General features: G+C 45.1%; 1 protein-coding gene across 5 annotated transcripts in view; it reads right to left on the reverse strand.

The window, feature by feature from the left end:
- ASPH (aspartate beta-hydroxylase) overlaps positions 1-24,010 on the reverse strand; it is a 223,983-nt gene that overhangs the window by 113,755 nt on the left and 86,218 nt on the right. For all 5 annotated transcript variants that reach the window (XM_069731394.1, XM_069731396.1, XM_069731393.1 and 2 more), the window contains 8 exons: positions 19,879-19,944; positions 19,666-19,713; positions 14,307-14,381; positions 11,962-12,378; positions 10,142-10,198; positions 7,988-8,011; positions 4,736-4,780; positions 1,524-1,550 (listed from right to left, as the gene is read on the reverse strand). In XM_069731394.1, coding sequence (XP_069587495.1) covers positions 1,524-1,550; positions 4,736-4,780; positions 7,988-8,011; positions 10,142-10,198; positions 11,962-12,378; positions 14,307-14,381; positions 19,666-19,713; positions 19,879-19,944 — 759 coding nt within the window. The remainder of the gene's footprint in view (positions 1-1,523; positions 1,551-4,735; positions 4,781-7,987; positions 8,012-10,141; positions 10,199-11,961; positions 12,379-14,306; positions 14,382-19,665; positions 19,714-19,878; positions 19,945-24,010) is intronic.

Genomic DNA, 24,010 nt, shown 5'->3' on the forward strand with positions numbered 1-24,010 from the left:
TAATGGTTTCAATTTTCCATCAAAGTCGCCAAATCAGGGTTTGTTTTATGAGAGATGAGTTGTAGTGTGGAATGAAATGATTCCTCACACTATATAATATACTGGAAAGTGGGAAAAAAAATACCCAGTGAATAAAACGCAATGTCGCTATTGGTTCATGGGTTCCGTTTTTATAGCATTCATGTATGGTAAAATGACCTGGCAAGTTTCAGCCAACGGAGTTATGTGGGAGCTTGTTACTTCTGTGCGGAGCTGATGTTTTTATAGGTACCGTGTGGGGTACATACCACATTTGATCGCTTCCTATTGTATTCTGGGGGGAGGTGCAGCGAGCGAGAAAACAAAACAGGAATTCCGGCTTTTTTTTTTTTTTTTCGCTCTTTACAGCATTTACCCTACCAGTTAATTGAGTTCATGTTTTATGCATGCCCATAAAAGAAAGGTAAAACTTGTCATGACTAGTGGCGCACATGAGTTGGACAATTTGTACACCAGGTACCTGTATATAGCAGTAATGCAGCCCAAAATGTTATGTATTCAGTAAGGAATGCATAAATTTATTTCTAGTGAAAATTAAAAAGGAGTATACACCATTTTGTATATTAAGAAATATGTCAAATGTGAATACTCCTTTAAAGGGAACCTCTGACCAGAAAAAAACGCCATTAAAGGATTTGTCCGCTACTAGGACAACCCCTTCTTAAACTAAATGTTTGGCCCTGATAAAATAATAAGGCCTATACTCGCCTCCCATGCAGGCAGCGTCGGCACTCGCGATGCAGGGGCTGTGATGCGGTGTTGTGACACGTGATGCTTGGCTCCAAATCAGCGCTGGCGTCACTGTCTCTGCCTTCGGACAAACTGAACATGAAGAGGATGTCAGGGATGAGCTGCTTCCTCTTCATGTTCAGTTTTTCTGAAGGCGGAGACGGTGACACCACCGCTGATTGGGCGCCAGGCATCACGTGTCACAACACCACATCACAGTATCGGGAAGAGAGAGTGCTGACTCCGCGGGAACGGCATCGGAGGTGAGTATAGGCTTTATTATTTTATGAGGGTCAAACATTTAGTTTAAGAAATGGTTGTCCTAGTGGTGGACAACCCCTTTAACCTGCAGATATGGGGTTAATCTGCAGGTTAATAGCGTTAACATGCTCGGCTCCCTAATTTAGTCGAATTCTGCGTGGAGAAAACAAACTTTACTCGCCTGCAGTGTTCCAGTTTCAGTCACAAGGGAGGCACCGACGCGGGTTCAGTCACAGCTTTAGAGTGGCGGCTGTAACAACGCCCCCTGTACTCACTGTCAGCTTGCTCTGCATTGGCGGTGGTCATCTCTATACTCAAAGCCATAACTCAGCCAGCGATGGCGCCGCCCCCGTGGCTGAAACCGGAATGCTGCGGGGGAATAACTTCATTTTCTCCCCACAGCGTTTGGCTAAGTTCGTGCAGTTTAATAACGCTGTTAAGCTATAATGCCAATGCGCTGTAAAGTATATGATCTGAGGAAGGCCATTACTTACGACTCTCTGGTTCCTCAGTTTCAGCTTCTAGATAAGAAAGCATAAAGAGATATAATCAGTGAAAATGTCAAATGCTTTTTTGTTCATAACAAAAGCTAAACAGCATAAAACATACCCCAAGAGATCATTAGTGTGCAGCACAGGCAGCTGCCAGATGGAAATAGTGTAGGGAAAAGTAGTAAGGGGAAAAAAATCAGACATGTCCGTTTTTCATTGGTAACACAGAAGAAAAGTCCCAATTAGTCATGAGTGAGCGTGCTTGGATAAGGTGTTATCCGAGTACAGTCGCGTCCTAAACTAGTGTTTTTGGTGTGTTGAAAAAAATGCTCGAGTCGCTGCGGCTGCTTCTGTAACAGCTGTTCAACAGCTGCAACACAAGCCTCATTGTTAGGCAACCCCTGCATGTGTTGCGGCTGTGGAACAGCAGCAAGACAAGCAGTAGTGGCGACTCGAACATTTTTTTGAGGACACAGAAAATACTCATTTACGACACGAGCATGCAATACATGTCAATGGGTCCATGCTGTCTGTATACAACATGTCAAAGAATAGGAGAAGAATTGTAGTTTATTTATTTAGCCATATTTTAAAAACACCAAGGACACGCCAGCCAAACTCCCGAGGACACGCCGGCCAAACTCCCGAGGACACGCCGGCCAAACTCCCGAGGACAAGCCGGCCAAACTCCAGAGGACACGCCGGCCAAACTCCCGAGGACACGCCGGCCAAACTCCCGAGGACACTCCGGCCAAACTCCCGAGGACACGCCGGCCAAACTCCCGAGGACACGCCGGCCAAACTCCCGAGGACACGCCGGCCAAACTCCCGAGGACACGCCGGCCAAACTCCCGAGGACACGCTGGCCAAACTCCCGAGGACACGCCGGCCAAACTCCCGAGGACACGCCAGCCATTCTTTATACAGATGTGAAAAACACTGATGTCTGAACAAGATCCATGACCTCTCATTCAGTTGTCTGTTTGTCCCCGTATGCAAAAAAATGTGAGTGTTAGTGTTCTGGATCGGAGTCATGGATAAATAAATAGGCTATAAAGGCACAGATGATTGGCCTCGGGGAGACCAAAAACATCCAACACCGCGGAGACACCATCACGTGTTTCTCAACGCAGTGATTCCAGAACACTGCCCCCATCCCTTATGGGAAATATGCAGATGCATGTAAAGAAGCTGCGGAGACACCATCACGTGTTTCTCGACGCAAGCAGTGAATAGCCAGGCCTTTCCCAGGGAAGGAACAACCACGGGAAGGGCAGCATCCTATGAAGGAAAGCCACCTATGCCAAGCATGGTATCCATCCACAGACAGCTGTTTCGGGGTTTTTGCCCCTCATCAGTGTGGAGTAGGAATCTGGCTATTAGGAGCAGTGCCTAGTAAAAAGGCTATAAAAGGCACAGATGATTGGCCTCGGGGAGACCAAAACATCCAACACCACGGAGACACCGTCACGTGTTTCTCAACGCAGTGCTGGCTATTCACTGCCTGCGTTGAGAAACACGTGATGGTGTCTCCGCAGCTCCTCTACATGCATTTGCATATTTGGGGGCAGTGTTCTGGTGTCTCCGCAGCTTCTTTACATGCATCTGCATATTTCCCATAAGGGATGGGGGCAGTGTTCTGGAATCACTGCGTTGAGAAACACGTGATGGTGTCTCCGCGGTGTTGGATGTTTTGGTCTCCCCGAGGCCAATCATCTGTGCCTTTATAGCCTTTTTACTAGGCACTGCTCCTAATAGCCAGATTCCTACTCCACACTGATGAGGGGCAAAAACCCCGAAACAGCTGTCTGTGGATGGATACCATGCTTGGCATAGGTGGCTTTCCTTCATAGGATGCTGCCCTTCCCGGGGAAAGGCCTGGCTATTCACTGCTTGCGTCGAGAAACACGTGATGGTGTCTCCGCAGCTTCTTTACATGGATAAATAAATGACAAAGCTTCTCCTATACATAACTGATTGACTTTATTGACTGCACACCGACGCCATTCGTGTGCTGGCCATGATTTTCACGGAGCCATAGACTTGTAATGGTGCTGATCATACGGGATGTCGGTAAAAAGTGGACATGTCTCCGAGTTTTTTTTGCACGAACACACAACTTATTTTAACCATGGATAACACATTTTCGAATGCCGGACATTTGAATAAAGCTTTAGGTTACATTCACACATCTGTGGGACACGTCCGTGTGGACATCACACTGACTAATAATTTCATAGGTCCACAGTCTATCGGCTTAAAAAATGGAAAAAAATAGCTGCAACTAGGTAACAGCCGAGGAGTAGAATAAAATAAATAAAACAGTTCTGTTTCTCTTGGATGGTAGCACACAGTTGTGTGACTGTAGCCTTAAAAGCAACACTCCAGCGTTTTGTTTTTTTCACTACTGGAATGGGGCTTTAAGAGTACGTCTCTCGCCCCCGGTTATATACCCACCCTCCAACGTCTTCATCGTTTTTCACCACCGCTTCGGTCCCAGAGTGCCATCTTATGAGCAAAGCTTCTGACTGGCTGGAAGTCAGAAGATAAGTCACCAGTAAGCGACCTCCGGCTCGCTCCATGAAACTCTGGAGCAGACGGCAGGTCACAAACTGCAGGAGACGAGCTGATAAATGCTGGAAGGCGGGTATCAGACAGGGGGCAGGAAACTTGGATTTTAAGTACCACTCCAGCAGAGAAATAATAAAATAAACTCTGGAGTGGTGCTTTAAGGCCAGTGCAGGACCTGAGGGTAGTGTGTGTGACACTTGGAATCTCGCCTTGAATGCCTACATCATATACTCTCCATTTAGGCCCAGCACACTTGCATATTTTGCAATAGCAGGAAAGCCAACATCTCCCTGCACATATATGCAAATGATGTGAGGACGGATACGTGCAGGAATATATCAGCACCAAGATTCAATAATAGCACTGACCATATTGTACAGTTATACCGCACCTCTACTCCATATACTTATGGGTGGATACACACAAGCTCCTATCTATACGGAATATGCCGCCTTCTGCAGTTACCGGGCCCCTACCGATCATTAATCATCTCCTGACATTTCTAATTATTGCTGTGTAACTTGCACAAAATCCTCCTAACATGCATTTCTGATTTAATTGGCTAGAAAAGTATTGTGCTTACACAAGTGGCCGGTTATGTTAAATCATCATATACTTATTACATGGAGCTAAACGGTTCTTACCATTAACCTCGTCTTCAATGTCATCATTGAAAACATCTTCTGTAGCTAAAAGGGAAAGAAAAAGAGTAGAGCGAAAGTGCAGAAAGTGGAGGTGCTAGAACAAAACACTGTAGCATTTAATACTCTGATCTCATTAGTAGAAGTGAGAATAACCGTAAAATCCCAACTCAACACTTTAGCAAAGCTAATTGCAAGCTGGCGCAGATTCTTGCCATGTCGGCATAAAGAAAGCCGACCATACAAACACCTGACTATTATATCATCTGTACAAAGAGATCCATAAGGAAGAGGACGACTTATTGTGTAAAAAACCCCATATCACCAAGATCACCTGTCAGCAGGATATGAGTGCTTATTTCATCCATACCTTGCTAGTAGAATATTGTTTTGCACGTTATTGAGAAATCCATGTTTGAAATCCTATGCTCAACTCCAATCGGGCGGGTGCTTAACTCCTCAGCTCTGCTGTACTTCACCACCCACCACTGACCTGTGGTCACTGACTGACAGGTCACTCCTCCCTCAGTGAACCGTGTCTCCTACATAAGCACCATCATTGCAATTATGGCACCTACGCAAGGAGCGACTAATAACGTTGCTGGAGCCAGCACATTGATGTCACAGTGTCATCAGGAACTCGCTTAGCAGGAACAGCCCACCCGGATGAAACAAACCCAGGCAATGAGGGTTCCTGCACAAGGAAGTCAGGACAGTAAGGGAAGAGTGAATTGTCAATTTACAACTGGGTGCCAGAGGTGAGCGGCAAAGAACAGCAGAGGTGAGCGGCAAAGAACAGCAGAGGTGAGCGGCAAAGTACAGCAGAGGTGAGCGGCAAAGTACAGCAGAGGTGAGCGGCAAAGTACAGCAGAGGTGAGCGGCAAAGTACAGCAGAGGTGAGCGGCAAAGTACAGCAGAGGTGAGCGGCAAAGTACAGCAGAGGTGAGCGGCAAAGTACAGCAGAGGTGAGCGGCAAAGTACAGCAGAGGTGAGCGGCAAAGTACAGCAGAGGTGAGCGGCAAAGTACAGCAGAGGTGAGCGGCAAAGTACAGCAGAGGTGAGCGGCAAAGTACAGCAGAGGTGAGCGGCAAAGTACAGCAGAGGTGAGCGGCAAAGTACAGCAGAGGTGAGCGGCAAAGTACAGCAGAGGTGAGCGGCAAAGTACAGCAGAGGTGAGCGGCAAAGTACAGCAGAGGTGAGCGGCAAAGTACAGCAGAGGTGAGCGGCAAAGTACAGCAGAGGTGAGCGGCAAAGTACAGCAGAGGTGAGCGGCAAAGTACAGCAGAGGTGAGCGGCAAAGTACAGCAGAGGTGAGCGGCAAAGTACAGCAGAGGTGAGCGGCAAAGTACAGCAGAGGTGAGCGGCAAAGTACAGCAGAGGTGAGCGGCAAAGTACAGCAGAGGTGAGCGGCAAAGTACAGCAGAGGTGAGCGGCAAAGTACAGCAGAGGTGAGCGGCAAAGTACAGCAGAGGTGAGCGGCAAAGTACAGCAAAGGTGAGCGGCAAAGTACAGCAGAGGGGAGCAATCAAGTACCTGCAACAATGCACTTTCGCACGAAACTTCAAAAAAATACATTTCTCAAAAATGCTCCAATGAAATTCTACTAGCAAGTCATGAATATAATAAGAATTAAATGTGCTTTACCATAATACCATTAGGGGGCTGAATAAGCTGCAGACACAGCTCATCTTTAAAGGTTTTCTTTTCATAATCAGAAATGGGTAAAATTACAAACAAGCAACTCAAGAACAGGTTTCCTAATTCTATTGTGTACTACAGTGGCTTGTGTGTAAAAGTTTGCGCACCCCTGGTCAAAATTACTGTTATTCTGAACAGTTAAGCAAGATAAAGATGAAACGATCTCTAAAAGACCTAAAGCTAAAGATGACATTTAATTTGTATTTAAGGCAAAAATCTTTTTCATATATTCATCTTTTACATTTTAAAAATTACAAAAAGGAAAATAAGCTCATGTAAAAGTTCATTTAATGCTCAACTGGCTTAACTAGTAATGGTAAACTGACTGAACAGCGAACTAGTCTGAACTGGTGCATAACCAAAAACAACTTACATAGCAAATAGATGAATGGCTGCACTCAATTGTACTAAAGCAAGGGAATATGTGATACATGACATGTGAATAGCATAATGGCTTGTGAAATCTGTGAAAAAAAAACACACGAGATGCTTAGCACAATATTTGGCCAAAAAATGTGAGCCCATCCACCAACGTCAAGGTAATCTCATGGATCGGATGGGTCCCTGACCTGACTGCCTAGTGTGAACACTTACCTCTGGCTAATATCATGGTAAAGCCTGCATTTATAGGCTATTCACATTTCATGTATCACACATTCCCTTGCTTTAGTACAATTGAGTGCAGCCATTCATCTATTTGCTATGCAAGTTGTTTTTGGTTATGCACCAGTTCAGACTAGATTGCTGTTCAGTCAGTTTACCTATATTTACTATGTACTATTTTTTCTGACTTGAACACCTCGCCCTTCACCATGCTGTGATTTTAATTACATCTAAACACAGTTGGTTCCGACCTTCCTATAAATGCAGGCTTTACCATGTTATTAGCCAGAGGTAAGTGTTCACACTAGGCAGTCAGGACCTATCTGATCCATGAGATTACCTTGATGTTGGTGAATGGGCTCACATTTTTTGGCCAAATTTTGTGCTAAGCATCTCATGTGTTTTTTCATAGATTTCACGAGCCATTATGCTATTCACATTTCATGTTTCGCACATTCCCTTGCTTTAGTACAGTTGAGTGCAGCCATTCACCTATTTGCTATGCAACTTGCTTAACTGTTCACAATAACAGTAATTTAGACCAGGGGGTACCAAAACTTTTACATGCCACTGTACTGCGTCTCTGTAGCGGTCTGGATTTGTGGATTAGACCGGCTTCAAAAGCCTCATGCTCCTCCAATACTGTAGAGACAGAACTGCCTTTGCTTGCAGAATGGCAACACACAGTTTAGGCCAGAGCTGGGCCATGCCGCCTGCCGGAGGTGTCAGGCTTCTGAAACACATTGGTACAGGCACACAGGAAGCCGAGAGGCAGCAGCCATCTTCCTCTCCCATTTGTCCCATGAACAGATGGTTGTAATGCTGGCGAGCAGGAGATGTTGTTTGTCTACACCCTCACCCATCATCCAAAGGAAAAACAAAAACCTTTTAATGCTCTGTGGCACGGGCCCTTGACAAGAAAGTTATAAAAAGGTATAAAAGTGTCCATCTTACCTTTTACATTATCTTCTGCTGTTTCTAGATTTAGATTGGAAAAATAAAGATATTTATTTGATGCTTCAAACACACAAACAAATACAATGAAAGCTGTAACCATTGGTGGTTGGGACCCCTTTACATTGCATTTTACCTGCCTTGTGCAAGTGGTGTTTGGTGGAGCCCTCACTCAGTAGCACTGTATTGTAGGTCCCTATGAGTGTTGTCCCAGAAGGTTTACCCCGAGTCCAGCCTTCTCCACCACACACCCAGGATCTGATGACACAGGAGCCCCTGATCTGAGAGGCGCGTGTCCTCCACCCTCCTGTCCTTGGGCAGAAGGAACCGCTAAGTGTGAACCCCCTTGTTAATGCCCAAAACATGCTGGGCGAACCCTGGACAGCGCTTTGATATGGGCGATGAATGCACCAGGTGTGGCCGGCCACAGGTGGGTGAAGAAGGATCAGCTGAGGTAAACCCGCAGGTCAGTGGAGCTGGAGACTATCTCTGCTGCCTGCCAAGTGCAGGGCATGGAGGAGTGAGCTTGGATAAGACTGGACACTTCTCCTCCCCCACTTGGTACCAATACATCACGCTGCACATTCCTAAAGCACTTTGGCATGGGTGATGACTAGTGATGAGCGCGTGTACTCGTTGCTCGGGTTTTCCAGAGCATGATCAGGTGACCTACGAGTATTTGTTAGTGCTCGGAGATTTAGTTTGTCTCCCTAGCTGCAGGATTTACGGCTGCTAGCCAGCCTGAGTACATGTGGGGGTTGCCTGGTTGCTAGGGAATCCCCACATGTATTCAAGCTGTATATCAGCCGCACATCATGCAGCTAGGGAGACAAACTAAATCTCTGAGCACTAACAAATACTCGGAGGTCACCCGAGCAACGAGTACACTCGCTCATCACTACTGATGACTAGAGGGGTAGCAGGGGCCGCTCTACACTACACTGGTGAGTTGGTGGCGCAGCATTGTTTTCCCTCAGCCCCACACCCTGGGAGGTGAGTGCGGGCCACAGTGTCCTTTATGCCATAAACAATAATGTCTCCCTCTGTCGGCCCACACATAAAAACGCCTTAGTGTGTCATGTGGCCATCCATCCACATGGTGGCAGTATTTGAGTAGCAAATGTTAAAACCAACACAGGACACGTTAAGGCGTATATAAATATATATCCTTTAGATCATTTATACATTTTGCAGCAATTTTAGTTGTGGCTATAACTTGTCTATTAATCAATGGCTCAAATGAGGTTTTATTGTGTCGGACTTCGCAGTACAATCATTTCTGAAAACCACTGCATTGTATATAGCCCACAGCACGGAGCAGTCTGTTGTCATCCGCACAGATTACGGCTCCGTTTTGATAAGCGAAAGTGCCTGGATAAGGTGTAATCCGAGCATGCTCGGGTGCTAACCGAGTGTCTTTGGCAGCCTGGAATAATATGTTCCGAGTCCCCGCAGCTCCATGTCTCGGGCTGTTCGACAGGAGCAACACATGCAGGGATTACCTAACAAACAGGCATTTACTGCATGTGTTGCGGATGTCGAACAACCACGAGACATGCAGCAGCGGGGACCTGAACATGTAAGACACAGCACACGAGCATGCTCAGATAACACCTTATCTCAGCACTCATCACTACTGCTCCACTTTCGAGGACACAGGATTACATAGTAGTGACACAATGGTGGTCTGAGGGCACGGACAGTTTACTACATCACCACGGCTTCTAGAATTACAATACTGAGGGATGAAGGAGGCCGTTACCTGCTGTGTCTGAGGCAGATTCCTCTGCTTGCTCATGCACAGCATTTGTGTCTGGAAAATCTGCACAACACCAGGTAATAGGACGTTAATAAAAATGTTCCTACTCCTACGTGGATGGAGGGGAACTGATTCCAAGGAATGTGGCTTTATTATGTAAGCAATGTATGGTATTGTCCTATTCTTGTTTATAGAGGCTTTAAGGGAGGGGGGAGGTAATTTTTGACACAATTGTGTCTGTTTGTCAACTTGATTACTGTTAATAAAAAATTATCCGATTAAAAAAAAAATAAAATAAAAAAAAGTTCCTACTCCTAAATATGTCCGATAAGCCGGTATTTGGTGAGAAGACCCAACGAGTCCTCTACACATAGTATACAGGTCGCCTTCCTTACCTGACAATTCTGCTGGTTCTTCCTCTTCCAGTTCGGTTTGAGGACTATATTCATGGACTGAAAGCAAAACAATCCATATTTATAATTATATACACAAAAGCATTATCTAGGACGGTAACAAAGCAGATTGCTAGCGACATAACTACGAGCTTGGATGGCAATGTTGGTTCGGAAAACAATACTGACATCTTGTGGTTCAGTCCTTCAAATTCTGCTGCATAAGATATAAGAAAGACCCCATGCGCAGCTTCGGTGGTCCCATCAATAATAACTCAGGTATCTGGTACAATTCACTTAACTCCTTGCGTAAATGGTTATTAAATGGTTCTCGGTAAAGTAAAGGAGATTCGAAGCTCCTATTCTCTTACATAGGAGCTGTTCTGTAGTTCTCAACACACTGAATGGAACAGCCAGCCATCGTCATAGCTAGTAGCAGGTGATCATGGGGCTGCCGGGTGTCTGATCTCCACTGGTCTGCAATAGAAGACCCAACCTAAGGATAGGTCATCAATATTATAGGCCTGCTCTAAAATTTCCTGGTAGATGGTAGAGTCTGGAGGAAGAGTGGAGAGGCCACAATCCAAGCTGCTGGAGGTCTAGTGTGAAGTATCCACAATCAGTGATCGTTTCTGGAGCCATGTCATCTGCTGGTGTAGGTCCACTGTGTTTTATCAAGAAATCAAGACCGCAGCCGTCTACCAGGAAATTTTACAGCACTTCATGCTTCCCTCTGCCGACAAGCTTTATGGAGATGAAACGTCATTCTCCAGCAGGACTTGGCACCTGTCCACACTGCCAAAATTACCAATACCTGGTTTAAAAACAACAGTATCACTGTGCTTGATTGGCAGCAAACTCGCCTGACCTTAATACCCATAGATTCTCTATGGGGTTATCAAGAGGAAGATGAGACACCAGACCCAACAATGCTTATGAGCTGAAGGCTGCTATCAAAGCAACCTGGGCTTCCATAACACCTCAGCAGTGCCACAGACTGATCACCTCCATGCCACGCCGCAATGATGCAGTCATTGATGCAGAAGGAGCCCCGACCAAGTATTGAGTGCATTTACTGAACATATATTTCAGTAGGCCAACATTTCGGATTTTAAAATCATTTTTCAAGCTGGTGTTATAAAGTATTCTAATTTACTGAGATAATGACTTTTGGGTTTTCATTGGCTGTAAGGCATAATCATCAACATTATCAGAAATAAATACTTGAAAGATCACTCTGTCGGTAATGACTAATATAGGAGTTTCACTTTTTGTATTGAAGAACTGAAATAAAGTAACTTTTTGATGATATTCTAATTTTGTGAGATGCGCCTTGATGTTCCCTAAATGCAAGCACAGCACAGATGTTATTGTACGATGAGTATATTTTTAAAGCGAGTGTGCCCAGAGTATGAGGATCTTTGGAACTTTGCTGTCCGTAGACTATTTTTTTTTGCTTTCCGCTCTAAGAAAATACTGTGTGTTGAACTGCAATGTATTTTGTGGCCCTTTTCATACTACCAGTCATGTTATTTGAAGACCAAATCTGTTAAAAATGCAGCCAAGGCACCATATTTAAGAGTGCAAAGAAAATCTGAAATGTCCTTAGCTTTTCCTTGCGGAGGACAACGGCTCTTAGACTGATAGTTCTATATGTGACCAGTTCTGCAAACGTTGGAACCTATTATTCCATTACTTAGCATGGACGTAAAATAACTAACCGCATACACAAGATTCTCCAAGATGACATTAGCCTCACTCTGTAAGTAGCCAATTCATCTCATGGAGAGAACGATCTCTATATAAAAGAACAATGTAAATACCTTCATCGCCATCAAACACCGCTTCATCAGCTGGTTGGTTTATCAAGTCTTCATGTGTTTCAAATTCTTCATTTTCTGGGTCGTTCTCAAAATTGTCATCCCACGGTTCTTGTTCCTCTGTAGCCGGCTCTGCTTTGGGCTCTACAGGTTCTTCAGCTTCATCTTCCTCATCTGCAGGTACAGGCTCTTCTGTGTCTGTGTTCGGAGCATTCAGATATTGAGTTTCGGTCTCCTCTACCTCTTGCTCATATACAGGTTCTGGTTCATCTTCCAGATTTAATGTTTCTTCCTCCTCGCTGTCATCAGCAGCAGCTTCGCGCTCCAAAATATCCTCAAAGACCAGGTCATCTGCTGCAGGCTCGTCCACACCAACACGTTCCTCTATTACTAGTTCTTCCACCGGCTCTTCATTTACTTCTAAGATGGTGAGAACAATTAATAAAGGTCTATTTAATGTCTGGCAATCAATCACAGAAAATTAAATTTATGTTCTGGCATTTTGGAGAAAACATTATTGAAAGGCAACTGTTGACTACACCCCGAAACCCATCCATCAGACAGATCTTACATTGACGTTTCAGTCTGCAGTCTTATTCTCTTCAGATTTACACCCCACAATATTTAGCTTACAACTTTCCCCTACCTTCAGACTTTTCTCATGTGGCATATCCCTCCCATACATGTGCTGCATGTGTACCAACTCAAATGAAGCTCAATTTTTGTGTGTTTTTTCTTTGTATTTTTGCATTCTGTGCAAGCTGGGGTGTGGCCTCCCTCTCCTGAGCTGGTAATCAGATTTAAAGGCTTCCCCAGACTGGTGTCCGCTGGTTGGAACTCGGTCCTTTTGTCAGCCTTTATTCACACACGGAGGTCAACTTCGATGCATGGTAAGGTCTTTAATTAGACAGTGTAGGACCGTCCCGATCAGAGTCACCTTGTCGCGGTGGGATGGCGTATATGCTATTTTTGATCAAAAATAGTATTACTAAGAACTCTGTATTTTAAATGCACTGTTTTTTTTACTTATTTAGTTACAATAGGGTTTTTGCTCATTTTGTTTCTTGCAGGTTTTATTTGATGGCTAATGTGAACATGCGTCTATGTGCTGCATTTATACCAACTCAAACCAAGCTCAATTTTTGTGTATTTTTTCTAATGTCTTACACATGCTGTGTGCGGATTGGGCAGCATGTGTCAGCTTTCAGGTTCTCTGAAAGAAGCTCCAAAAACCTGAATATAAAAGTAATTTTGACATTGTTGTACATAGGGTAATTCTTTTTATAGTTTTTAGCGCTTTTTTATGCAGGATTAGACTAAGACCTGGCTGAAAGAGACATTGTGTACACATATTGTCTGGTCTAATTTGATAAGTCTGCAATCACTATGTGTATGGAGAGAGACTGCACCTACTAGTCGGGCTGTGGCAGGCATTATACATATTGCATACGTACCGCTGGTCCCGGCTCAGAAACTGGGGAATCCTCGCAGTGCACAGTGCGTGCACTGGGGGGATTCATAAGTCTGTATTCACACAAAGTGATCAGTGATTTTTATCATACGCAAAAAATAAACTGAACATTTTTTAGTTTTGGACCAGATTTTCATCAGTGTTAGTTTTTACCATCATAGTTTCAAAAGTTTTTATCAAATGCCAAAAAATACCGATGGAGGTTTATCAATCTTTAATCAAGCAAACGGCACTAGGACGTCATTAGTCAGTGTGTGCCAATTTGTCACAGAACCATCGACAGAGCAGAACGCCAAAAAGGGGCCAGTGCTGACAGTTCTGCGTCAGGACAACCAGCTATGCTTAAGAAGTTAAACAGTCTTTACAACAGCAAAACTGGAGGAAATATGTATTTGAAGATTATTTAGAAAGTGGTTTATTTTGCAAAAATGTCAAATTGCAAAAGTCAGTACAAAGGTGACAGTAGCTTATAATCTAAGGCAGTGTTCCCCAACTCCAGTCCTCAAGAGCCACCAACTGGTCATGTTTTCAGGATTTCCTTAGTATGGCCCAGGTGATGGAATTGTTGCCAGTCTAGATGATGGAATTCTCACCAGGGCAATACTAAGGAAATCCTGAAAACATGACCCGTTGGTGGTTCTTGAGGACTGAACTTGGGGAACACTGATCTAAGGTGTCGAAACAAAAACTTACTTGGATTAGATATACACTGACAAAATAGAAACATGATAAATATTAGACATTTTTTCCTTCAGACACTAAATTACACAATAAATATGGGATGTTCAAGAAAACGAGTGCATATGGCACTTTGCAAAACAGAAATAAGAACACCACATTTGTTCCCTTCAGTTATGTAATAAATTAAGTTCCATACCTGGTTCAGAGCTAAGTGATCCATAAACAACACTGGGATCCACAGCATCTTCTAAGGAGAATTCACTTGCTGCATCTGAAAAGACAAACGGGGCTCAAAAATGTAATCTCAGAGGTTTGAAAGGGCTGTGAGGCTCAAAGTGGCATAATAAATGCTTGTTTGTTTTTTTTTAATCTCCATTGGCTCCCATCCCACTGATCTGGAGAAGGTCAAAACTGTTGCTTTGGGAGGAACAGTAGAAGCAACAATTGCTTTTTAGTCATCGGTCGGACCAAATACTTACCGTATATACTCGAGTATAAGCCGACCCGAGTATAAGCCAACCCCCCTAATTTTGCCACAAAAAACTGGGAAAACTTATTGACTCGAGTATAAGCCTAGGGTGGAAATGCAGCATTTACCGGTGAATTTCAAAAATAAAAATAGATCATTATTTCCCCATAGCTGTGCCATATAGTGCACTGCGCCGTTCATATTGCCCCACATCTGTGCCATATAGTGCTCTGCACCGTTCATATTGCCCCACATCTGTGCCATATAGTGCTCTGCACCGTTCATATTGCCCCATATCTGTGCCATATAGTGCTCTGCACCGTTCATATTGCCCCATATCTGTGCCCCATATATGCTCTGCACCGTTCATATTGCCCCATATCTGTGCCATATAGTGCTCTGCACCGTTCATACTGCCCCATAGGTGTACCATATAGTGCTTTGCACCGTTCATACTGCCCCATAGCTGCCATATAGTGCTCTGCACCGTTCATACTGCCCCATAGCTGTGCCATATAGTGCTCTGCACTGTTCATATTTCCCCATATCTGTGCCCCATATAGTGCTCTGCACCGTTCATATTGTCCCATATCTGTGCCCCATATATGCTCTGCACCGTTCATTTTTGTCCCATAGCTGTGCCATATAGTGCTCTGACCGTTCATATTTCCCCATATCTGTGCCCCATATAGTGCTCTGCACCATACACATTTCCCCATATCTGTGTCCCATACAGTGCTCTGCACCGTTCATATTTCCCCATAGATGCTCCACATAAATCTGTGCCGCCGCTGCTGCAATAAAAAAAAAAAAGCCATACTCACCTCTCTTGCTTGCAGCTCCCAGCGTCCGGTCCCGGCGTTTCTCCACTCTGACTGATCAGGCAGAGGGCGCCGCGCACACTATATGCATCATCGCGCCCTCTGAACTGAACAGTCAGAGCGGAGCGACGCCGGGAAGATGGAGCGACGCCCGGCGGCTGGAACGAGGACAGGTGAATATTACATACTTACCTAGTCCCAGCGATCCTGGCGCTCCCCGCCTGTCCCACGGTCTTCTAAGCGGCAGCCTCTTCCTCTATCAGCGGTCACCGGCACCGCTGATTAGAGAAATGAATAGGCGGCTCCACCCCTATGGGAGGTGGAGCCGCCTATTCATTTCTCTAATGAGCGGTCCCACGTGACCGCTGAAGAGGGGAAGAAGCTGCAGCACAGAAGACCGTGGGAGGGCAGGGGGAGCACCAGGATCGCTGGGACTAGGTAAGTATGCCTTAGCGCCCTCACCTGCCGACCCCACCGCTACCGTGACTTGAGTATAAGCCGAGAGGGGCACTTTCAGCCCAAAAATTTGGGCTGAAAATCTCGGCTTATACTCGAGTATATACGGTAATTCCAATATAAATAAAGAGCAATTAAAACTTCTAATATTTTATATGTTTAACCTCCACATCATTGTATAAGCTTGATGACAAAGAATGAATACTTTTGCTGGCATCTTCATGCTGTAACCCTCTTAAATGGCTCAATCAGAATGTCTGCACCCGTTAAAGTGAACCTGCCAGCAGTCTTGGCCGATATAAGATACGGCCATAACCTTTCAGGGCTGATGTACAGCATTCTACAATCCCTGGCAAAAATTATGGAATCACCTTGCTTGGTTAAAAAAGTAACCATTACTGACTACCACATTTTTTGTTCTTGATTTCTTTTAGTGTTTCTTAAAGCCAGAAAGTTGCCATTTGAAATGACTTTAGTTTTGTGCCATGTCTGTGATCTGCTTTTTTTCTACAAAATTAAACAACTGAATGAACATCCTCCAAGGCCGGTGATTCCATAATTTTTGCCAGGGGTTGTATAATACTGTATATCTGCCCCCAACCCGACCTGGAAGAACTGAAAAATAACGTATTATACTCACCTGTGGTGGGGCGGTCTGGTCCCATGGGCTCTTTGACCTTTTCCGGCACTTGTGCACTGAGGTACTTTGCTCTGCCCTCAACAGGGCAGATACGTACGCCTGGGCAGGAGCGTGATGCCGAGGAGACTGTGTGGATGATGCAGAGTCGCAGCAGGCAGGAGGACGAGGATCATAAGAAGATGGGAGGCGCCAGACCAAGACCAGCGACACCCATCGGACCGGACCGTCCCCCAGGTGAGTATAATAAAACCTATTTTTCAGTTCTTCCAGGTCGAGATGGGGGTAGATAATACAACATTATAGAATGCTGTGTATAAGCCCTGAAAGGTGATGCCCGTATCTTATATCGGTCAAAACTGCTGACAGGTTCACTTTGAAATAAAAACCCCTATACTCCCCTCCGGTGCTGGCGATGTTCCAGCGGTGTTGACACTCAGCGCCCAATCATCCCTGGCGTCACTGCCCCCGATTTTAGATATATGTAATGAAGAGAAAGTGAGGGGCCAGCCTCAGCATCAGAGGTGATTATAGGGGTTTTTTTTATTTTAAAGAGAGCAAACATTAAGATAGAGAAGGGGTTGTCATAGTAGTGGACATCTCCTTTAAGGCTGGGATCACATCACATAAAAGCCAATCGTCAGTGGACTTTAATGAAGCAAATGGAGTTACTTTGTGCTCTGCCTGGCATCATTATAATCAGTGTCCATATTTTTGAGGCAGGAGCAAAAGCACAGAGCACATTTTTGCACCCACCTAAAAAAGCTTGACATTGATGAAAATGAGGTCAGGCAGAGTACAAGTAACTCCATCTATGTAGTATAATTCTTCTGATGGGGTAATCCCTGCATGTGTTCAGGATGTCCAACAGTAGTCAGACATGCAGGCAAAGGGACTCTAACATATTGTTCAAGCATGCCGAAGTCACTCTGTTAGCACCCAAGCATGCTTAGATAACACCTTATCTGAGCATGTTCGCTCATCACTATTCCTTACATAAAGCAGATGCTGCTGCCGCTTTATATAACAGCACAACAGCTGCACCTCTCGAATCAGTTGCTCCCCTCACACATATCAAAGTTTGCACATCAACAGGCCACCCTGGCATACTAGCCTGATGACTAAAGAATTGAGGTGGGTTACTGAGCGGAGATAGAAAAGATCCCATTCCAATGACAAGTCATCACATTCAAATAGTCCCTCACTACTTTCAAGTCCATACTCACTGCAGCAGAACAAACCTACTTCTCATCTCTCATATCCACCTTGTCTCACAACCCTAAACATCTATTCAGTACTTTCACTTGTCTCCTCTGCCCCCAGCACCTCCTCCCTCTTCTCTAATCTCAGCTGAAGATTTCGCCTCATTCTTCAAGCTAAAGATATCAGAGAAATGTTTGAACAGTACCCACAGCCCCTCCTCATAACTAAAAGATGAGCAAATTTGCTCGGGTTCCCTATAATTCGGCAAGCTATAGCTGTAGCTGAATAAGAAGGAACCCGAGCAAATTTGCTCATCTCTACTCCTAACTACTCAGCCCTCCTCCTCCAAAACCAGCTTCTCCGCCATTATGGAAGATCAACTTTCAGCTCTACTCTACAAATCACATCTAACCACCTGTGCACTTGACCTGATCCAGTCCCACCTCATCACAAACCTCACCACAGTCTTCATCCCAACCCAAACTCATCTTTTTAACCTATCACTAACTAGTGTCTTCCCTTCGTGCGTCAAACATGCCTCGATCACACTCATCCTAAGAAAGCCCTCCCTTGATCCATCCTCTGTGTCTAGCTATAGGGCCATATTGCTTCTCCCCTATGCCTCAAAATTTCTGGAACAGTGTCCATCTTGAACGGTCCTCCCATCTCTCCTCCTGCTCTCTCTTTGACCGCTTACAGTCTGGCTTCCGAATGCATCACTCCACTGAAACTGCCCTGACTAAAATCAATAACCTACTAACTGCCAAATCCAAGCGACACTACTCTGTCCTCCTGGACCTGTAACGTGACATACAAAGCCATCCACAACCTTTCTCCTCCATACATCTGTGACCTCGTCTCCCGGTACTTACCTGCACGCAACCTCCGATCCTCACAAGATCTCCTTCTCTACTCCCCTCTTATCTCCTCTTCCCACAATTACATACATTTTTCCTGTGCATCCCCCTGCTTTGGAACTCTCTACCCCAACATATCAGACTCTCGCCTACCATGGAAACCTTCATAAGGAATCTGAAGACCCACCTCTTCTGGCAGGAGTACAAATTGCACTAACCCTCGTTCCACCATACCGCTGCATGACTAACTCTACCCTCACCTACTGTATCCACCCCATCCCTTGTAGACTGAGACCTCGCGGGCAGGGTCCACTCTCCTCTCGTACCAGTCGGTGACTCTTTACGTGAGAATATTGTACTTGTTTTTTCACATGTAAAGTGCCATGGAATAAATGACAATATAATAATAAATATAAATAATATTGCACTCATCATATTATATAGCACTGTGTACTTACAATTACTCATTTTGCCTTTCTACCCAGATCATTTTTCTCTTTTCGCTGCTCTATGTAACGCCTGACCCAGAGGCCCCTGCCAGGGGACTTTTGCAGTGATGATTCATATAGGGAAAAATGATTTCCCTTTTATACAGGAAAGAAATATATCTTGGTACCGTGTTAGCCAGTGGATAGAAAAATATTTAGAATTGAGAGTCCTCAGTGGTTGATACCTTTTAATGGCTAACTGAAAAGATGGTAACACATTGCAAGCTTTCGAGACTACACAGGTCTCTTCATCAGGCAAAGACTAAAACAAATTCTGAAGAATCACATATTTATGCACAACATAGTATAGGGAAAAAAAAAAAAAAAAAAAAAAAATCCATGGTATCAACCACTGAGGACTCTCAATTCTAAATATTTTCCCTTTTATAGAAAGAGGTTAGAAGGATTCAGCTAGTCAGTTTATCACGTGATGTCACAGACTTAATGGAAAAGAGAAGAATTAGCTGAGTAGAAATGCAAAACGAGCAATTGTAAGTACACAGTGCCATATAATATGATGACTGCAATATATTAAGAGGATAAAAATTTTGATGGCAGTGCTTTGTCCCAAGTTGTACAACCCTGTGCCAATATATAAATGGATAACAAAGGAAAAGCCATTACCATCTTGTGTTTCGTGATCATCCAGCGCATCTTCTAAGTCAAAATCATCTGAAACAAGAGGTGAATTTTCTAAAATTACAAAAACCGTAAAGCAGAAAATATTCTGAGGGCAGGGTATGACAGCATTAGGCTTGGTTGACATTAATACAGTGCGCTACGTTGGGATTCAGATGTGAACTCCGACAGTTACTAAGTAGGAGCCAATTCACTTACCATTCTCAGACGGTTGGGAATCTTTTATATCCTTCAGCACCTCCTCTAAAGTAGCATCGGAGATGTCTGGAAGAAGTACAGTAAAATAATAAAACCTTCTTTCTGCAACTGTACACTTGCCATTTACACAGGATTATGGTGTCTAAGGTCAGCGTATATCAGCATATAGCCCTGAGTACACAACCAGACAGGTTTAAACATGAAAAAGGGATGTGAACATTTACATTTGTGATTAGCACTGTAAATATATGATGCCACTGAGAAATATCAAGTCATTCGGTGTAAGCTACTTACAGCAGACCAGGGGTCAGCCACCTGCGGCTCTCCAGCCGGTGTAAAACTACAACTTCCAGCATGCACTGGCAAAGTTGTGATTGTAACTTAACTTGGGAGCTCGTACTCTCCTGACAGAACATTGGTCTCAGATCCACATTTGTTGGCTCCTGTTGCAATTTACTTTATCCTTTTATTTTTGCTGCCACATTATTTCTTTATAAGCTCCACTTTTGTTTCATCGTTTAATTTTTTTGCTCACAGCAGGACAAGAACTTGATAGATTTTTGTATTCATATATCAAATAGGGTGGCTTACACAAAGTATTCTCCTCTACAGCATTTTATGGATAGATTCATCACTTTCTTTACCTTCATGTGATTAATTAAATTGCTTTACCTGCTGCAACATTTAGCATGGCGCAATATTTCTGAATTCGCTCATGGTTTGGTCATGGTTTTAAAATCATATTTTTACACTATATGATTGCATTGTGCATTAAAGGGACAGGAATTAGTTGTTGTAACTGGTACATTTGCTAACTGGAATAAAGTCAGCGGTGGGGAGCACGAGGGTCAGCGGTGGGGAGCACGAGGGTCAGCGGTGGGGAGCACGAGGGTCAGCGGTGGGGAGCACGAGGGTCAGCGGTGGGGAGCACGAGGGTCAGCGGTGGGGAGCACGAGGGTCAGCGGTGGGGAGCACGAGGGTCAGCGGTGGGGAGCACGAGGGTCAGCGGTGGAGAGCACGAGGGTCAGCGGTGGAGAGCACGAGGGTCAGCGGTGGGGAGCACTAGGGTCAGCGGTGGAGAGCACTAGGGTCAGCGGTGGAGAGCACTAGGGTCAGCGGTGGAGAGCACGAGGGTCAGCGGTGGGGAGCACGAGGGTCAGCGGGGGAGAGCACGAGGGTCAGCGGGGGAGAGCACGAGGGTCAGCGGGGGAGAGCACGAGGGTCAGCGGGGGAGAGCACGAGGGTCAGGGGTGGGGAGCACGAGGGTCAGCGGTGGGGAGCACGAGGGTCAGCGGTGGGGAGCACGAGGGTCAGCGGTGGGGAGCACGAGGGTCAGCGGTGGGGAGCACGAGGGTCAGCGGTGGGGAGCACGAGGGTCAGCGGGGGAGAGCACGAGGGTCAGCGGGGGAGAGCACGAGGGTCAGCGGGGGAGAGCACGAGGGTCAGCGGGGGAGAGCACGAGGGTCAGGGGTGGGGAGCACGAGGGTCAGCGGTGGGGAGCACGACGGTCAGCGGTGGGGAGCACGAGGGTCAGCGGTGGGGAGCACGAGGGTCAGCGGTGGGGAGCACGAGGGTCAGCGGTGGGGAGCACGAGGGTCAGCGGTGGGGAGCACGAGGGTCAGCGGTGGGGAGCACGAGGGTCAGCGGTGGGGAGCACGAGGGTCAGCGGTGGGGAGCACGAGGGTCAGCGGTGGGGAGCACGAGGGTCAGCGGTGGGGAGCACAAGGGTCAGTTTTAAATTCAATTGTTTACTCTTTATTAATGGCCTTGTGCATGGGATTGAGAGTTAAGTGTCTGCCTTTGCTGAGGACATAAAACTTTGTAGAATAATAAAAACGGAGCTTGACAATATATTACTTGTAACCAGAATATTCAAGTCCTTCTCTTCTGTAGTCCCCAGTACACACTCATTTAATGAATATGCAGCAATAGGATTACTCTGTGTAATACTCTATATTAAACCTTATTTGCCAATTGTTTGCCCATTCAATCATCTTACTCAGATCCTGATGTAATATTAAATCCAGGTGCGAGACTTCGGGCACTAAGAGGATCACTGAGAGATGTCATCCACTTACATGTACTTATAAGAGGCGGCGTTTGAATGGTCCAGGGTGGTGCTGAACACAATGTGGAGACACCCATCAGACCGGACAGCGCAATTTACATACAGTGTGGGACAAAAGTAAAGCACTATCTGAGGCTATAAAGGGTTTGCGGTAACACTTAGGATTTTGAAAAAGAGATGGGCAGGGTTTAAGAGCAAAAAAAAACTGGTGACAAGTTTCCTTTAATGTTCTTTTCCTCTCCAACACTACAGACCATTCCCGAGGCAACCCAGCTGCCTAATGTAGGACCTGCAAGCCCCGGGACTAGAATGTATAGGAATGACCTTTACCACCCAAGCTCTTGTGGTCACTCCTAAATCCCAGACCCAAAATCTGGTCCACTAAAATACCTCTCCGTAACATTGTCACCAATGCCCTCTTTTCCAGGAGTTACATTACCGATGCCAGCCACCTTGGTGACACATATCTTCCAGCCAGGACTTTGCCTACTGATTCCTTACACCTTCCATAAAGAACTCAAGAATATGGGATCCAATCCAATGACACATATCTTCCATCCAGGACTTTACGTCCTGATTCCCTACATCTTCCATAGATAACTCATGAATACGGGATCCATATATTAAAAAGGATTTTGGAAAGCTACAGTCAGGCCTTCCATCAAATGTAATAATCGAGTCACTGCCTTTGATCTATCATATGTTGAGAGGTTAGAAAAGTTTAGCTTACAAGTGAGACATCTCAGAGGAGATCTCATTTATATGTTTAAATAGATGTGTGGTCAATACAAAGGACTGGCATATGATTGGTTCCTTCCAAAGTACCAGGGGGCACTCACTATAGGTGGAGGAAAGGGTTCTTTACAGTTAGTGCAGTCAGATTGTGAAGAGCCCCGTCACAAGAGGTAGTAATGGCAGACAATAAAGCAGCGTTTAACAAAGGAGGCTGGATGTTTTTCTCATAAGTGGAATTGTGGGTTATTAACATTTTGCACATCAGGAGGTGGCTACTGCCCTGTACTGAAAGCATGTATACTTATGTCAAGAAGCAGTTAAAGGGAATATGTCAGCAGGTTTTTGTCATGTAATCTGAAGACAGCATGAGGAAGGGGTTAAAACACAGATTTCAGTCATGCCTCTTTTATCAAGCTCAGTAGTTTTGTTTTCTTTCAATTAATGTTTTAGCACCTGGAGCTCCCCAGTGTTGGACACAGCAGCGCATGCATGCTAGTCTGACACGCCCCCTCCTGTGATAGGCACCTCACTGTCTATGCACATTGTACATACATTGTATACAGAGCCTGGTGTGGGCGGGGTTGGCTGTGGTGGGGGCAGGGCTAGCTTCCTAAGCTCTGTTGTATTGCTAAATCTAAAATGCTGATTGTGTCACAACGGCTGCACCTAGTAATCCAAGTGATACATCATTGGTTTCAGCTTTTTTTTCCCTAAATTAGGCTGCCATTTCATAAGGTAGCAAAACCTGCTGACAAATTCCCTTTAAATGCCAGTGGGAAGGAGGCAAAAAGCTTTAGAAAACAGTGGGGACATGTAACCCTAAAGCAGATGTGAGGAACCTCAATGACCTTTTATTCGGACCTCAGTGAGATTCCTGAAAAAAAAAAATATCACAGTACTTGGGCCAGAAGCTGTATTTTGATGTTAATTTCTTCTTGCTGTGTGAGAATGCGCACGCAGTGTTCACTACTGAATGCTGAGCTGCATGCAATGAAAGCTTAGATCCTGACACCAGTGTTGGCGTCAGGACATACTTTGAGGGCGACGTTAGTGTGCTATTTGTACGGCCCACAAAGGATGGTTTAAATACCCAAATGGTCGGAGCTATCCTTTATTAAAAGCAGACTTATGTTGGGACATTCAGTTTCATTCTGTCAAAACAAAAGTGCACATGTAGTGTCTCTAACAGCGGTCCTGTAGAATTTCCTCTAAGAATTTCCATAGATACAAACTGTTCAAAGGGTGGAATTTTTTATCTCCATTAAAGCACCACTCCAGCGTTTTTATTTCACCCCTGGAGTGATGCTTCTAATCTAAGGTCCCTGACTC

Source organism: Ranitomeya imitator, chromosome 6, assembly GCF_032444005.1.
Source record: "Ranitomeya imitator isolate aRanImi1 chromosome 6, aRanImi1.pri, whole genome shotgun sequence".
Lineage (NCBI taxonomy): Eukaryota > Metazoa > Chordata > Amphibia > Anura > Dendrobatidae > Ranitomeya > Ranitomeya imitator.